The sequence below is a fragment of the Larus michahellis genome, chromosome 3 (assembly GCF_964199755.1).
Source record: "Larus michahellis chromosome 3, bLarMic1.1, whole genome shotgun sequence".
NCBI classification, from domain to species: Eukaryota; Metazoa; Chordata; class Aves; order Charadriiformes; family Laridae; genus Larus; species Larus michahellis.
This window is the reverse complement of record NC_133898.1, coordinates 48,763,885-48,782,177: the sequence shown is the minus strand read 5'-3', so window position 1 is coordinate 48,782,177 and position 18,293 is coordinate 48,763,885. Positions and strand designations below refer to the sequence as shown.

Genomic DNA, 18,293 nt, shown 5'->3' with positions numbered 1-18,293 from the left:
TTCTTTGACACATATAATACACTTATTTGAAGTAAACTACAGCAGGCCCAGAAAGACAGTGGAGCTACACTGCTTCATGTCACTTGGTGATCTAACTTAGGATTTTTGACCCACAGGTGCCTTTTTTAAAAGTTTTTTTTTATAATATTATTCTCCTACCTGTCTGTCCACAGCACATATCCCTGGAAGAAATAGGATAGCAGACATCTTATGGGGAATGACTGAACCTCCCTGGCAGAGCTGGTGGAGGAACGTTACACGTTACCTTCCAGAACGTTGACTAGAGCTGGTACACTCAGTCCCGTACTTTCATGGAAGGACACCTGCCCTTATCCTAATTGACAAAAGGAGATAAGTGAAGCAAAAATAAAATTTGCAGTACTCTCAGGGATGTGACCTGGAGTATGTGGAAAAATACCCTGTCTGTATTGCAGTATACTACATTTGATATGTGAAAAGAGACCAGAATACAAATGTCCACATCCCATCCACTTAGTGAGCTCACAGCTCACACAGGAACATCATCTAATAATCTCAATATGCTATAATGAAAAAACCCAACTTCTAGCCAAAAACTCATAGCAGCAAAATATATCTTAGCCTCTTTCATCCAAAACTCCGTGCTTCTGACTTAAAAGTTCTTAATAGATGGCTTTTGTTGCATCCCTTTGAAGGCTAGCAAAAAGGCTTGCTCTAAAGGAGGAAGCAAGTTTTCAAGTTAAGGAGCCCTTGTATAGTATGACTTGTTGACAGCTTTCTTACACGTAACAGTTCTACTTTCATAATTTTGGGTTGGTTTTTTTATTTTTAAAAATTGTTATGGCGTTTTATTTTTTCTTGTTTTACCATTCTTCACTTTCAACAGTCGATTGATTGCAGCACATCTGAAGCCTCTTTTAAACAGAATGTTTCACATACTTCTCAAGGTTATCCCGAACCAGTTTGCTCTGACTGAGCTTAGAAGAGGAAACATGAACACTGCCCCTGGCCTCCAGTATAGCTTCATGGAGGAAAGCTACCTCACTTCTCATTTTGTCCTCTGTGATTCTCTAAGTTATTGGTGGAAGAGCTCTTTACAGTTGCCTAGAGAAGAATGTTCAAAGGAAGGGAACAAATTCTATCTGCATTTAATGTCTTGTTCAAGCCTTAAAGTAAATCTTAGCTTCATATTGTCATGCTGTCACATAATCACAATCTCTGCAATGTTTAGTACTGGGCAAAGCGTCCTCAAGGAGCAGACAAGAGCTAAATTCAGTGGATGATGATACACCAATAAAAGTGAACTTCCAAAGTGCCAAACACACATATTTTATTATGGTCATGATTGCTGCAGCAGAACCAAGGGGATTGTCTGCCACTGAGATCAAAAATTCAATCTGCAGAATCTCAGGACAGAGCCTTAAAAAGTTATTCCAATTTTAGGCAGAAAGGTAAGTTGCTTTCTGTCAGGATAATATGAACCTATTAAGCAGGTGAAAAAGCAATGCTAACTGCTACATCTTTGTGGGTACGCTGATTCATGCTGGTGGCATACATGGGTCAGGAGATTCCTGTTCTCTGAACTAGCCAGTTCTAGGATGTAGCTCTGTGAGGGAGAGGAGTTCCTGGAAAGGAAGACGAGAATTTTTCTCTATGCCCCAGATCTGGGCAGCCCCCTATTAGTATTGCTGGGCCTGTGATAGAGAGATTATGCTTTGAACGCAGCCTGAGGTCTGCTTCTCAGTTAAATAATTTCAGAGCATGTAACACTGGAAAGGATCACTGGATTATTTAAAATGAAACTTATATTTCAGCCCAATTAGTTAAAAACTGTACCAATCTTCAGAAACTTGATAAAGTCCCAGACTGAAGCATTCTGGTCTTCAGGAGATCAAATTGCTTGTGCCACAGAAATAGCTGATACAAAGATGGTTAGACACCTTAATTATCTTTAATACCTGGATGTCACAGATGGATACTTGATTTTTCTCACAACAGAGGAAGTCAGTCCTGTTCCTGTGCTGTGCTTCTTGAAATGCTGAATGCCTAGATCACACATGTCTATACTGCAACACTTGCTTACCTGGAGGAGAAATATTGCAAAAAAAAGCGGGGAGGAATTATTGAGGCCCAGTGGAAGAGTGTGGACAGTGCAACTGCTCCTGTCTTTCAGAAAGTCACTCAGATTTTTGTCTTTACTCTTCCTTAGTGAACTGGACTACCATGATGCTGCAAGTGTCAATGATAGATGCCAAAAGATATGTGACCAATGGGACAGCCTGGGAACACTTACTCAGAAAAGGAGAGAAGCACTGGAGGTAAACCATATAACAATGATCAGCAGCTCAGCTGAGACAGGGAGGGGAGAATGAACCATTTGTTTCATATCTGGAAGCAGTGCAATTGAGCATCCACTTTGGCATCCAAACAGCAATAAACCCTTTCCTCAGATCTCTATTTCATTTCGGTGTGGTTTCATTTGCAAATAGATTGAATTGCTCAGAGCAGACTTGACAGTGCTCAGCTGCCAAGGACAGTCCTAAAGCAGCAACAAGTGGCATGCAGTATATAGCACCACGCTTTGGGAATTTGCTGTCCAGCAAGGATAACAGAGGCTATTAGGTGCTTACCTTCTCATACCTGTCTGAGCTTAATCAGGTGACATGCAGGAAAATGGCCAGCACTGGGTTAATTTTCTGGTAGTGCGTGTTCCAAAGCACTGAGATACTTTCCAAAACCTTGTTCCTTAAGAAAAGAGGAAGTCACACACATGAATACCAACGTGGAAAACATATGTCTAACTCTTCCTTTTTATACTTACAAAAAATTACTAAAACAAGGTTAGCAGATTTTAATTGATTTGCAGATAGATTACAATTACAAAAATACTTAAAATATCAGTAGCGAAGAAGTCATTTCACCTGTTATCCTTCAAGGACATACACCCCTTTTAACATGTTGGATATGACAGTGTCTTTACTGCAGTTAGTCCTGTTGCATTGAGTGAGAACCTTAAAGCAGGTGGTGAAATCAGTCAACAATACAATCAATTGCTTTTGAAAAGATGAGGCATGACTTTTTGCATGGGTGGGTATGTGTGTGGAGTTAGGTCTTGCCCTAGTAACAAAAGAATGTACCCTTCTGAACCCATACAGAGGACGGAGAAATTGCTCGAAACAATCGATCAGCTTCACCTGGAGTTTGCCAAAAGAGCTGCTCCTTTCAACAACTGGATGGAAGGTGCTATGGAAGACCTACAGGACATGTTTATTGTTCATAGTATAGAGGAAATTCAGGTAAATGGTTGTCTGTTTTTTGGCTTACAGTTGTAGGGAAGATGTGAAAGGAAGCTTTTCCTTCTTGGAGAGTAGAACACATATAAGAAAAAAAACCCCACCACTGACATTTTCTTTACGATAGGCATTGTCTACTCTATTATAAATAGGGCTCTTCATTGGTATGAAAGCATATTCCAGAGATCATGGAAGAAGAAATTGTCCTGATAAAGTCAATGAGGGCTGTTTCATGAATATCTATATGTATTATTTCCTGTATCTACAGATACCTCTATCTACGTAGACAGGGTATTTGGGAGGCTGATTGAGGAGCTGTTCTTATTTACAGCAGATCTTTCATATATTGGAAGGAACATTAAAGTTTTCATGCTTTCCCTCTTTGTTTCCTATTTTAGAGTTTAATCTCTGCACATGATCAATTTAAAGCTACTTTGCCAGAGGCAGATGGTGAAAGACAGGCCATACTGTCAATCCAGAACGAAGTTGAAAAAGTTATTCAGAGTTACAGCATGAGAATAAGCGCAAGCAATCCTTACAGCACCGTTACTGTGGATGAGATTCGTAGCAAGTGGGAAAAGGTAATGTTTGCTGAATACATAAAGGACATTGTAACATAGTATTCTAGTTTAGGAATACTGAGAATATTCAGAGAACTTTACAAGAAATCTGTAAATTATTCCAGATCATCAGATGCCAGAATGAACTTCCTAAAGTATCTTTTGTTCTCCCTTGTGTGTGCTAGGTTCATTTCACAATATCCCTTGCCCAGTATTACCTGAGGTCCTTTTTGGCGGGGCAAGAGAAGCATGGGGTTGGGGCTAGTGCAGAGCTGGTGGCTGGCCAGCAGATGTGACAGGGGCTGCCATCAAAAGAACAGAAAATGATTGTATTCTTTCTCTTGGTATAAACAGTAATTGGTGTGTCTCTTCTACCCAGCTTGCTGCTTTTCACAAATGTCAAAAATCAGCATCTTTGGGACTGTTAATGTTCTGTTCAATTAGACTGAAATTGGCAATTACCTTAAAAAAATTACTGGGGATGCATTAAATAGAGGCTCCTAGAGTCATCACACAAATTTTATTTCATTAGGAACCAAGACAGATAATATGCTGAAGGTAAATGATTGCGTAGAATGCATGAATTTATCAAATATATAAACTTACACAGACAATAACACACCCTCAATGGGTTATAAAAACCAAGCAATAAGGACTAATTTCAGAATCTCCCAGGGCAATCCAGAAGGGTAAGCCAAAACAAGCATTTGCAATGTATTAGAGACCTTCAGATATACATGATGGATGGAAAGTGTCTCACTATCCTATTGTAATGGCTGTGCTTGAATAAAACGTTTTGCACCGACTATTCTTAGAACAATTACTTAAGAGATTGAAAACTCATCTGTGTTTCAAAAGAGAAACAAAGTAAGTGCTCTAATAACAGTTCAAGTTAAATAACTGTCTTGAACTTGAATTCAGTCAAAGGTGAAAATTTCTTCTCTTTCCATGTCAGCCTCTCTGGTCAGGCTGCCCAAGACCATGTTAGCAATCTCTTGTGTGAGCACAGAAGTGGTAAATAAAGTAGTGATCATGTTTCTGGCTTGTTCTTCTGATAGCAACCTTCAGACCAGTAAGAAAAATTAGTAACTGTAGACTTATTTGTTCCATTTGTTTTTAAACTATTCAATTGTGCCTACTCACACTTAGTGCATTCCCACTCTATCAGGTGAAGCAGCTGGTGCCTCAGAGGGATCAATCCTTGCAGGAAGAACTAGCCCGCCAGCATGCCAACGAGCGCCTGCGTCGCCAGTTTGCTGCTCAGGCCAATGTCATAGGGCCATGGATCCAGACCAAGATGGAGGTGAGTGTCAGACCCTCATGCAGAAGCTGACAAACAAAATGTTTTATAATTTTTTATCTCTGCTTTATGTACAGGACAGCAGCAATCTCCATGATAGCTCACCAGCTGTTTGATCCCGAAGTATTTAGCATCTGTTAAGATGATTTTTAAAACTGTGGAAGCTTGAACAAGTGGTACCATGATGGTGAGCAGGACATGTAGCTTTGAAAAAATCAATCACTAAGCGATTACTATTTAGCTTCTGCTTTATGGTTAAGATGACTTTTAAAACTGTGGAAGCTTGTACAAGTGGTACCTTGATGGTGAGCAGGATATGTAGCTTTGAAAAATCAATCACTAAGCAATTAGTCTTTAGTTTCTGCTTTCTGTAAAGGAAAGATATTGAGATCACTGGGATCTCAATAATGATTCCAGAAATAAATATCCACATTTCTTTGGAAATGTGTTTTCTACAGTAGAATTTATTGTCTCCACTGTATGAAAGTTTTATTACTATTGCTTCTTAGTATGAAAATATTACATATTTATGCCAAAGTTGGTCAAATTAGCAAATCTGCATTTTAAATTTTGTGGGGGTGTGTGTTTGTTTCAGGAAATTGCCCGCAGCTCTATTGAAATGACAGGGCCTTTGGAGGACCAGATGAATCAGCTGAAGCAATATGAGCATAATATCATTAACTATAAACACAACATTGACAAACTGGAAGGAGATCATCAGCTTATACAAGAAGCCCTGGTGTTTGACAACAAGCACACCAACTATACTATGGAGGTAGCCATTTACTCCCTTTTCTACTTCTTAGTTTATTCTGCCCTCTTCTGCCATGTAACTATCTTCCCCAATCTGAAGAGACTGCAACAGAGGATGGAATTTAGCAGACTTTCTGATAATCGCATAAGACTTGTTTTATTTTCACTTCTTTTTACTTTTACTACCCATTTAGAAACCAGTTCCATATTTTCTGAAGACCATTTTTATTTTGAATGATCCTTGGTCCTAATATAGACTTAGTGGTATGGAAAAGGTATCGCATAAATATTTTGAGCTGATTTTTTGCTTACTCTGCTTTTTATACTCTTAGAAGAATATATTTGTTTCTTTAATAAATCAGTATTTTCTCTCTTTCCTAGCACATCCGTGTTGGATGGGAGCTCCTACTTACCACGATTGCTCGAACTATCAATGAGGTTGAGACTCAGATCCTCACAAGAGATGCCAAGGGTATCACCCAGGAACAAATGAATGACTTCAGAGCATCATTCAATCATTTTGACAGGGTACAGTACTCCTGTTTTTTCTCAACTAGCAACATTTATTGTTCCCAAAAGCAAGTTTCTTTCCATCCCAAATGTAAGCCTTTTAAAAAAACTGCAAATGCAGTAGTAATGGGCTCTTTTTAAAACAGCAAAAAAGATCAGTTAACAAAGAATTTATAGCCTTATGAAATCATAGCATTGTATAGATACATTAAAGATTAATTTGTACCCTTTAAATAGAATGAAAAATTATAGTTCTGCTAATATGGTTGAGTATTTGTTCAAGTAACAGGCATAACTGGATAAATCTGTGTTTTGGAAAATAACGTGCCCCTTTATTTTAAGGCAGTGCAGCATGTTCTATGTACTTGCCAGCAGCTTCCATCTTGTTAAATTTAGCTGTAATCTGGATTACAGTTTTTGTTTTCCTTTGAATCACAAGTTGTGCTCCTAGAAATAGATTTGTAGGAAATATAGTTGGGGCACTGATAGCTGTCAAGGAAAATCCTTTATTTTTCTGGCTGTATGTGGGAAATAAGAGGCTGGTTTTTTCAGTTATTTAATCATGGATGAATAAAAAGTAGGAATGAAAACACTATTGTGAAGAAACTTAACTCACTCCTTCCATGAGTTACGTAGTATTCATGGATGGAGAGTTAAAAAGATAGCTATTAATAGACACAACAGCAAAATACATGCAGACAGGGATCTGACATTCCCAGTTGGAGAACCATCTGAACATGATTTAGCTCTGCTGGCTCTGTGCTCACATGAACCCACCTTCAAAGCCAAGTTCACGTTTCAAACACTGAAAAAAGATAATCATAATGCAGAACCAGGCCGTTGTCTTTTTCCCAGTACAGATTCCTGTAGTTAGCAGACTGTGCTTAACCCACGACTTATATTCTGTTATCACATGAGTCAGCTCCTTCAAGTCATTTCAGGCTATAGGAAAATGCCACTTTCTTTGCACTGACATCCTGTTTGTCCAACTCTACTTAGAATGGTTACCCATACCTGGACTTATACTCGATGTGTATTGGATATTGACAGACAGAGTTTGCTAAATATTCTTTACAATATCCTTAATTGTTTAGAAAGAAAAGCAGACTTGCCAAACCTCGCCAAACCTCTGTTTTTTGAAGAAACACACAAGCATAGGAAAGGTTAGCTACAAAGGAACCAGGAACAGATTTTATGGAAAATCTTAACGTGATTCTAGTGCAGCATAACTCCTTTTTGTATTTTCTAAGGAAGCAGAAGATAACATCACAGAAGCAGAGATAAATTTCCTGGGGTGGAAGGAAGTAGCACAGTAAATGGCTTTTCCAATGCACTGGAGCAGATAACTCAGCAATTACAGCTATTAAAAGCAGACAGAGTACCAGGCCTGGATAAATTACACACCAGTATTTGAGAGACCCTATTAAGGGAAGCCAGGGACTTTGCACAAAGATTTGACAGCTCCTTAAAGATAAGGAAGTAAGGTGACTGAACCCTAGTATATCTTACACTAGATGGCCGTTTCTAGCATCCCTGTATCTTTGTAGTTCATAGATGAGTGCAAGGCTGGTTCAGTGGCTGAGGATATACTATAGGCATCTCTTGGTGCCTCAGAGGGTCTTGAAAGGAGAAGCTAACTCTTAACGCTGACTAACCGTCCTGTTACGGATCTTCAGGCTTTGTAGATACAGTAAGTCTTTGAGATACCAAAGAATACTTAGTAAAGGCTGTATGGCCTGGAAGAGGGCGCTCCTGTCACATAGCTGCAGGCAGGTCAGAGATAGGCTATGACAATAACGTGCAACACAGAAGTGCTTCCCAGCTCCTAGATCCTTGCCTATCCCTGTCTGTCTCCTTTCTTCAGGCTATAATGAGTTATGGCTTCAGGCAGTGTCCCTTCTGCCCTTGCTTCTGTTGCAGAAAGCCTGAATGGCTGCATCAGAAGCGGAAGGAGGTAGATGCTTCATCGGTTTCTACGGCCGCCACAGCCTGGGCCTGGACTGCAAGTTTAGCTGCAGACCTTACCTTCCCCCATGACAGATATAATCCAAAGGCCTTAAAAAAGAGGTCTGGAAGAATCACATTAAGGGAAGGACCATTTTGCATATGCCCCCTTTAGTATACTTCCCTTAGCAACAGACATGGAAAATTGGTCTAGGAGGACTTTTGCATTGACACAGGGCAACAATTATGTTCCTAGTAGCATAATGCAAGTTAAAGAAAGGAAGAATGTAAGATCTAAAACCACTCAGCCATCAAGCCAGGCTTTTCTGCAGGGGACAGATAGTAGAAACACTGATAAAAGAGAAGCTTACACTGATTAAATTACACTGTAATTTAATGGGCAGATGTGACTCAGTCTACACAGGCTAGAAGGACACATTGAATAAACATGTTTGAGAGAGTCAGGCTTGTTTTTCATTTTTATATCCTTCCTATGCCCTTGCGCACTCAAATACGTAGTGTTGGTGAATAAAGGAAACCCAGGGTGCTTCAGAGTTACTTCAGGGTACACAAAGTAATGATGACTCTAAACTTGGAATTTAGATGGAGAAGGCAGTAATTGATTCTCTTATGGTCTTGATTACCTTAAATAGAAATGCAGATGAAACTGGATCTTCTGAATGTAAGCGCTAACATGAAAAATATTGGCTTCTCCATGTCAGACAGAATTAGCAGTATATGTAATAATTTTGTTGCGCTTTGCGCTTAGCAGCATTTCTGAATGCCTGACATAGTTTAAAAAATACACTGAAAGAATTGGACGCTATTCACAATGATGAATAGCTAGAAAAGATCCCAAAAATTAATAGCGGCCCTGACGAGTAGGCTTTAAATACTTAAGCACAACAGAACCATTTATGCATGCTATAGCATGGACTTCTGTGGCATTTCTCCAAATTAAGACGTATCTTAATGTTTGACTCTTGGTGTGTGTTAAAGATGTCAGTAAAGTACTAATATGCAGAGTAGCTCCCTTTCCCATTTTAAAGAATGTATTTTGGTACACATAAACCTAACAAATTTTAAACAGTGCTTCTAGAAACAATTTCATTTGCTTAGAAATCTTAGGAAGGAACCCCTATCTTCCTCCACAGGAAGAATATATATATAAAAAAAAAATCTTACAGTTTGTAATCCATCATTAGGCTTAATTCCGCAGTTGTTAATCCTTTGAAAGACAGCTAAATAATTGTATGAATTGCTTTAAATGGCTTCTATATCGTGAATGTTTGAAAGAAAACTATTCGGTATTTTACAAGGGTTTTTTGGGGGGGGCTCCATGCCCCTGATTCTGAAACTGCAGTGATTAAGTGGACACCATGCATGTAAGAATTACAAGGGGAGGAAGAGTTGTGTTTCAGTGCATCCACCAGCAGAGATGTGCTAGCACACAAAGCGTTAGGAGTCATCCTTGTTAAAGGCAAGTGGTAAATGCGCTATCTCCCTTGGGGCAAGGAGGCAGCCCTCTAGGCTCCTGCATTTCCAACAGGCATGTACGCACGCTGCCACCCCAGAGGTTATTCCTGCGGGTGCTGCTGCTTACCCACTACTTCTTGCTGGAGGCTCTGCCTGCAGGCACAGTCTAGTTGTAGGTATAAATATAAATCTTTAGCAACGCTGGTATATTTCCTTTCTTAATGCAACTGCATAGAGAAAAAAAGAGAAAGTGGGACACAATGTCTGAATCACAGAAGCAGTTTAGAGGTGTTCAAAATGGTGCATAGCTGCATTATGGTATGCAGACAGATTGGGACACCAACACAGATATGTTGTCAGTCACTGGTTTTGAAGTCTTTTTATGTAGGGATTCAGTATATTTAGTAAATTCCAAATAAGATTGCAAAGTAGGTGAAAAAATATCTGCAGCTGCTCTGCATGTAATATCCTAATGGCTGTTAACATATTCTACTATTGATTTTTGTGCAAACTACAGATTTTAAGTAGGAGCTCTGCATGCAGAACAATAGCATCATGCCACCCTATATTTTACTAACAGAAAAACAACAGCTCCCTATTAAAAGAGCCACATGATCAGGCTTATGCAGATCAGTTAGCATCCAGGAAACTGAAGGACATATTTAAGAATGTATTACTGTGACTCAGAAGCTCATTTGTTTTATAAGTCCACATATAAATCGCAAAGGGAAAGGAAAAGATTTCTGGGGACTAATAATGAAACACAGAGGGAGATTTCAGTATTTTACTTTGTGTTGGCAGGAAAAGATGAACAAGACAAAGTTATTTATATGCTTTAAAAAGCTAATTTCAGTGCTTAATGTTGGTCTGCAAACAATACAACTAAATACAAAGAACCATTTCCCAATGAGCAAGCCCTTGCATTAATTGCAAAATAACATTGTATCCCATGAAACTCTGATACACTGCAAAGGCAAAGATGCCTTTTTTAGGCCATATAAGATGCAGATCAAAAAAAATCACTACGAGAATGTGAGAACTTGCTGTAGGACATGGCACAACTACTTGGACCCTCACTGGGGAGTCCACTTAACCAGCTGACTGTTGTGAGCTCCAGCACAACCACTGCGCTCCTCTCCTACAGAAAATGGTTTCTTGGTAGATGAGCTGCCGTCTCTCACTCCCGTCTGCCCTTCGCTACCTCTTGCACTTCGCTCCTGCTGCCATGTGCGGCTGGTTAGGAGTTCATGCACATACTGACCACCCACCCCCCCGGTGTAGTCAAATAGCTAGTAGTTCTCTACCAACACCTGGTAGAGGAGGAGGAGGGACAGGATTCATCTCTTAGCTGCCATTTTTGTATCATTTTGTTTGCAGTCACACAGTAATACCTTTGGCTTTAGAAATAAGGTAAAATTAATTTATTTTACTATTAGCGTAACCTGCTGTAGCCTGTCTCCAGAATGGTTTTGGAGAGTTTCAAGCCAGCCTGGATTAACATTTTCAGAATGATAAACTATTTTGAATGCTTTATAGCAGAAATTATCCTATAAAATAGAAATGTTAAAGGAAAAAAACTTCACTGTAATTATGGCTTTTAACCAAATGCTGCTCCAGATTTGCAGCTTTGCTTTATCTCTTGTCATTGACTTCCTACTGTTATTTTTTGTGTCATTTTCCCTTTACGGAGCTGGTGGAGGTTGATGCGGAGGGAGTCAATATAAAACCAGCATGATATGTCGAAAATGCATGGCATTATGAACTTAATAAAGCCCCGCTTTATCCTATTGGTATATTAAATAAACCCAGTGCTTTTGTTAAAACTCCTATCATTTTAGTTATGCATAATTATTTAGAAATTTTCAAAAATAAATTATTCATCCAGCAGGCAGATATGTAACAGACAGAAAACCTTGGATCTTCTCCAAACTGTCAGTCTGTAAAATCAATAAGGGTAATAATTTTTCATCTTAGAACATCTCTTTAATTGTATGCATGTTAACTCAATCTGAAGTACATCTCTGATAGGACACATTTTGTATGAACAGGAAGGAAAAGATGACCCAGTCTGTTTTTAAGAAGTTAGTGTGAATTTCTTGACCTGCAAAATAGAAAAAAATATTGATTCAAAACAATCATCCAGGTTGATGTGGTGTTACTAGGAGCCATTTGCCCTGGAATTCAATGGGGCTTTTTAAAAATCAGTTTTCAAAGCAAAACCTTACTATATAGATTATTAAAGAAGACAGATAACTGAAAATAAGTTATGTCAGTTATAAATTTATTCTGGATCTAGACAAGAAATCAATTGTTTTGTACTTCTGCTCTCTTTTGAGATACGCATATTCAGTTGTTAAGTAATATTATCTGATCAAAAGTAAAGGAACAGTAACTGAGTTGGAAAAATATGTTTTGCCCGGGTTCAGTGATCTTTTTACTGCATCTTACATACACTGTATGACTAGAAAAAGAAAGAAGCAAATGGCGGTTCAATAGAATAAAAACTGCCTTATCAGCAAAAAGGTTAAAATAGCACCTGTAGAGGAGGCACAGTTTTAACTCTGTAGTTGAAGTAAGGACCATCTTCCACTAGGAAAAAGCCTAAAGCATGAAACTGCAAAAGTTGTACACTTTTTAGGTAATTCATTGCAATATGTTGACATTACATTTCCATGAAGTTCTGTAAAAACATGGTTATTAATACAAGAGGAGAATGTTCTTTACTAACCAGCTAACCTGATCTGTGATTTTTCTTTCTTCCCAAATGCATGACCTGTGATGGGATGGTAGGATGAATCTGACCATCTACATTCTGATGAATTTAAAGCCTGCCTCATCAGTCTAGGACAGGTTGGAAATGACCTGCAGGTAGAGGAAACTGATCTTGTTCTGTTTTCAGATAGGCCAATATAATAATAGCCAAAGAGATTGTGGGTTTAAACTTCAATATATTGGCCATAATGCTTTGAAAAGATCCTGCCTCTGGGAAGACAACTGGATTAGATGGACTGTCAGCATCACTTGGAGCCATATTTTTCTATGCAATTTTCAAAGATTTTGCAGGCTGTTTCTTTTACTTGGTCGGAGATGTTTTATTTGGACTCTACTAGATAACAGTGGGGAGCTCCTACGCTTCTTGCACTCAGACTTTCACTAATTTTCCTTTCCTCAGACTCCAGATGAGCTCTCTACTGTTCTCTCCTGATATAGGATGACACAATTCTCTCCAAACCACTGCATTGTATCACAACACAGGGGAAAAGTTTATTTACCTTCTTACTATCACGCCATTTAATGTTTACTCAGCTCTGAGCCAGGAATGCCACAGATACGTTATTGCCTGGAAAATGAGCAACCTCCTCTTATACAAGGTCTTCAACTGACCTCCTCCTAAGTCTTGTAAGTCTCATCCTTTAAGCCAGTATGTGCATCTTTCTGCTGTAGTCCAGGTCCTGCTAGCCTGCTGTCAGAAGGAAAATCGCTGTACTTATTTCCCATATGTCAGCAGACGGCTCTCATAGTGTACCTACCTTAGCCTTGGAGTGGAGTACTTGAAATAGTCAGTCATACACTATTTTCAGACTGTTCTTAGCTATACTTTTAGTCACTACAGCATCCTCTGCACGACCTTTCAAAGACATTTCATATCAGGGAGGCAGCTTGAGCATCTTCTGAGTTTGACTAATCTAGTAACAAACTTTTCTCCTTGCCCTTCTCTTTGTCTTCTCTGGTTGTGTTCTCTTATTCTTGTCTCATTCACCTCCTCTGCTCCCTTATCTCTCCCCTGACTTTTCCTGATGTTAATTGTGGTGAAAATGTCTGTTTCCTGTGTGTAATATGTTAGTTACTTCTCCCTCCTTTAAAACTGATGATGATTCTGGTGACCTGCTTGGGCAATATCAATCAATATTGTTCATACACTGGATCCAATATGCCAATGGTCTGAACTCGTCATCTCTCTGGAAATTACCTTGGATTCTTCAAACCTTCCCTTCTACATTCCTTACGTTGTTTTGGTCAATAGAGGAAGAATGGATTGATGGACCACGATGATTTCAGAGCTTGCTTAATTTCAATGGGTTATGATTTGGTATGAATTTTAAGAAACAATGGCAACTGATTCTGCTTATAGCCTCTAACATTAACCACAGCAACACTAAAGCTTATTTAAATTGACAGAATACTAGTAATTTACACTAGACATGCTAGTTTCTTGTTTCTTTGCTTTTTCTCTATTTTCAAATGGTTAAAAACCATTACAGTTTAAAAAGTTAAAAGTAATTGACACTTGAAAGTCATATTCTGTGGTCGGCTGCATTGCTCTTTGAATTAAGGAAACTTTAAAAGTCGAAATTAACAGTTATTAAGTGATTTATTTTTTTTCTTTCTCCTTTTTTATGTGCATGAGGAAGAATGACTTTGATGCTGTTTAATTCTCATAAACTAGCTTGGGGGGTTGCGTTTGCTTTCCTTCGCTTATTTGTTCTAAAATTTTCCCCCAAAATTCACCCTTTTTAGTGGAAAAAAAGGATTAGCCTTAGTTGAACTATCCTATATTTTGCATGAAATTCTCAGAATTGTTTCGCTTACTTATTAATTCAGTGGGTCTGCATGTAAACTGCTGCTTGGTTTTAGGATGGGGTGGAAAATGAAATGTTAAGTTAAACAGGCATTGAGTGAGGGTGGGAGAGGGAGAAGTTGCAGAAAGTTAATTGAAAGGTGCAATCTATGTATTCAGGAGAAAGAATACTTTTTTCAAAAGCACCAAGTCCTTTTTAGAAAAGAGGCGTGGGCATTCCAAGATCCCAGATTTCACTGACTCCAAAATTTATATTCCTAAGTCAGGAAAATGCTTTAACGACTTTGTAACCACTGATCCCTCCTTGTTCACAAGAGACATGGGCTGTTGGCAATTGATACTACGGTGACCTTTTTGTTTGTTTGTTTTGGATTCTGTGAAAGGGTGAAGCTGAGTTTGCACGAATCATGTCTCTGGTTGACCCCAATGGGCAAGGAACTGTCACTTTCCAGTCTTTCATTGACTTCATGACCAGAGAAACGGCAGATACAGACACGGCTGAGCAAGTGATAGCTTCCTTCCGAATCCTGGCTTCAGATAAGGTCAGTCATCGTGCTGCTGGCTGTAAGGATTCAATAGCCCACCTATTTAGCCCTTCTTTGCTGAAAGTCTTATACAAGCCTTTTAGTAATAGTGAAGCTTTTTTTCCAGTTTGTAAGACTTCAGAGAAAGCACTTGCCTTTAGTTCTTGTTTGAAACTAAGATTCTTAGCTGAAATGGGTGCAGAATTCAAGGCTTGGTCTGTATACCCTCACATGCAAAGAGCCAAAATAAAATCAGACATCTTAGACAAGACTTAGACAACTTGTCTGTATAATGGATATATTGTACATCAGATTATTTCCACACAACAGCCTTGACTAAAGGGAATTCATTCTGCCTTTCACGCTATTGTCTGGAAGTTTCAATGCAGAGTTTGAGCCTCTAGAAGACAGCCTGGGTCAGTTGCACAAGACTATACCTAATTGTGAGCCATATTGTGACCCGACAGCTCATTCAACAGGGTGATGCAATGTGGTTACCCTTATCCTGGGACGAAGAGGCCTCTTTAGTTACTGGGTACATGGAGGAAGCTCCTGAATTTGGCATACTTTCCTCCCCACAGCCAGATCCACTGGCGAGTTGAGTAGTGTATGGAGGTAAAAGGGAGGATAATGGCAACACAAGAGCTTCTGGAGGAGTCAGGGCCATGAACAGTGCTGCCAGGAAACCAATCCTGTGCTGTGGAGAAAGGAAAGATCACACAGTACAGGTCTATTTGCCCAAGCTCACTCTATTGATTTTCTCATTCTGGCTGTTTGTATTGATTTTGTGATCTCAGTTACTGTGCACCGCATTGTGAATTCCAGACATGTTCTCAGTAGGAATTCAGGTGGAAGATGAAAGCCAAGGTCTCTGGAAAACAATGGTTTTCATTACGTTGCTATTTTAAATAATGTCAAATCTGTTAACAGAGGGTCCCCTTCATATCATAAATGCAAACCATTAAGAGCAATAATGCATTTTTCATTACAAATATATTAGGACCTTGAAACTAACAGGTTCTAACTGAAAATGTGCCTGTCGTGCTACTGCAGAAGGGGCAGTAGTGCACCTTAGAGATACCCACTACCTATCCATGGACGAGTTGTATCAGTAGTAGTCTACCCATGGCTGCACAGCACTCGGTAGCTAACATACACAGTCACATAACCTGAGACTGGATTTTGACCTAATCAGTTTGTTGGTAGGATTGTCCCCTTCGACTCATCGTTAGGGATGGAAATTACTGAGGAAAATATTTGGTCTCAAGAAAATAGGCAGGATATCCAAGTTTATTAGTCACAGCTACAGAAAAGAAATGTATTTTGTGTCTTTGAAGAATACATACTGAATTTGTCAATCCTTTTCCCCCCTCCCAGCCTTATATCCTGGCAGATGAGTTACGTCGAGAGCTGCCTCCTGAGCAGGCTCAGTACTGCATCAAGAGAATGCCTCCGTACACCGGCCCAGGTTCTGTGCCTGGGGCTCTGGATTACACCTCTTTTTCATCAGCACTGTATGGAGAGAGCGACCTCTGATTCTGTAATTGGCCATATTCACGCTAGACACTAAAAATACCCACCTTATTGCCCAGATTGCTTCTCAAAAGCTTTGACGAGCTGATTTAAAACCGAGTTTTACAAATACAGTAGGTACCGTCAGTGTAAAATGCTACTAACTGAAGTAACTAGTGTATATTAAAGTGTGCAGCACGCTAGATTTCTGCATTGTTGGTTTTAGGTTGTCTGTCCTATACAATGCTAGAAAATATACTAAAAAAACCTGCAAGATATTAAATTTGGAAATATCCATTCAGAAAGGAGAATGTAAAACTTAAGAATATTGAAACTCACAAAATATTTCTCCATTTTCAAAATGCTTTAATGCCATATGTGCTTCTTTTACGATGTTCATAAAACTCTGTTAGAAGTCATGCTTTTTTCTTTCATAGAGCAATATCATTTTCCTCTAGTGATTTCTGATTTTGTATGCTTCTACTGGTGGAATTTAATAAAATATTAAAATGCAGTTTTTCAGGGAAGAAATATATCAACCAAATAAGCCACTTAATTGCGAAAATAATGTAGAATGCTATGTTTTTGTCTCCTAAAGATGGTTTTCTTTTATCACAAAGAATTGTAATATAGGGGGAAAAGCTGAAAAGCTGATTAAATTGCAGGTTTAGAGTTCTGTAAGCAGTACTTTTCTTTTAAGCCTTTAACTTTTACAGCTGAGGGAGTACAACTTTTATAATCAGAAATAGTAAGCGAGCTAATTTCATGTGAGCTGTTTTGTTTTGAAACCCTCATTCTTGTCTGTGTTGGGCAATCTGTTTCTCAGTATAAGCAAGCCAGTCGCTTGTTGTATTAACGGGCAACATTCATCTCTATCCTGCGCAATGCAAAATCCCATCTGAGCAAACGTAGCGTGGTTGTCTTGCAGCTTTAACTGTTCAGTGCTCAAATTAGAGTTTGTCTTGCCTTCTCCTGGATCGCAGGCAGTTCTGTCTGTATTATGCTCCTGTGCGCTAGTTGTTGTACTGTTTTTTTTTTCCATCTTGAGAAATGATAGAGAAGTAAAAGCAGTAACTTTTTTACTTGAATCCTACCAACACTGAGGAAATGCAATGTAATCAAACAAAACCATTTACAAATGGTGAAGTGAGCTGTGCAGCCCAGTGCTATTAAAGCAATTATGTGCCTATTAAATAAAGTCTGCTTTTCAAAACCTTATGAGACTGTCATTGGCAATCACTTAGTGGTTCTCTCTAAGAACTGGAAATATTTCTGAACATTAAAGGAGATTTCAGTCTGCTAAAGTAAAAGTTCAAAAAGTATGTCATGCATTTCTATACACTGTGTTTGCGCGAACAACAGCTGCTACGTGCTGGAAGGAGAGGTATGGCCTCATGAAGTGAGATGGAGCTCAGAATGAGGGAGACAGAGTTTCCTTTAAGCCACCCGAGCACAGACATCCATAGCTTGTTAAACTTGTAGCTTAGATGATTGATTTCAATGAGACCTGGACAGTAATGCTTTTGAAGATGTTGGCCTAACTTTTCTCTCTCTCTCTCTTTCCTCGTTTGCAGATGTTAAGTATGTTAAGTCTGCAGCTGTTAAGTTGCAGATGTTAAGTATGCTTTCACTGGCCTTTGCTTTGAAATCTATGAATGATTCAAATTCAAATGCAGAGAAGGTGCAATTTCAGAACAATCCCAGAGGAGACAGGCAATGACCAAAAACCTCTTCCTTCTCCACCTTGTGTCCAAAGGCCAGCAGAGGACTTAGAGAAATACTAGGGCTACAATCACACCTCCTGTAGTGCAAGTGCAGCCTTGCGCACACCCAGAAGCTGCTACTGCCACTGCCGATACTGAC

The 18,293-nt window shown here is 39.1% G+C and overlaps 1 protein-coding gene across 1 annotated transcript in view; it reads left to right on the top strand.

Annotated features, from left to right (window-relative positions):
• Positions 1-17,648, top strand: part of ACTN2 (actinin alpha 2) — a 70,103-nt gene extending 52,455 nt beyond the window's left edge. The window contains exons 13-21 of the mRNA XM_074580041.1: positions 2,189-2,297; positions 3,135-3,275; positions 3,671-3,853; positions 5,001-5,135; positions 5,728-5,907; positions 6,267-6,413; positions 13,840-13,905; positions 14,778-14,936; positions 16,296-17,648. Coding sequence (XP_074436142.1) covers positions 2,189-2,297; positions 3,135-3,275; positions 3,671-3,853; positions 5,001-5,135; positions 5,728-5,907; positions 6,267-6,413; positions 13,840-13,905; positions 14,778-14,936; positions 16,296-16,454 — 1,279 coding nt within the window. The 3' untranslated portion in view covers positions 16,455-17,648. The remainder of the gene's footprint in view (positions 1-2,188; positions 2,298-3,134; positions 3,276-3,670; positions 3,854-5,000; positions 5,136-5,727; positions 5,908-6,266; positions 6,414-13,839; positions 13,906-14,777; positions 14,937-16,295) is intronic.
• The last annotated feature ends 645 nt before the right edge of the window (positions 17,649-18,293 follow it).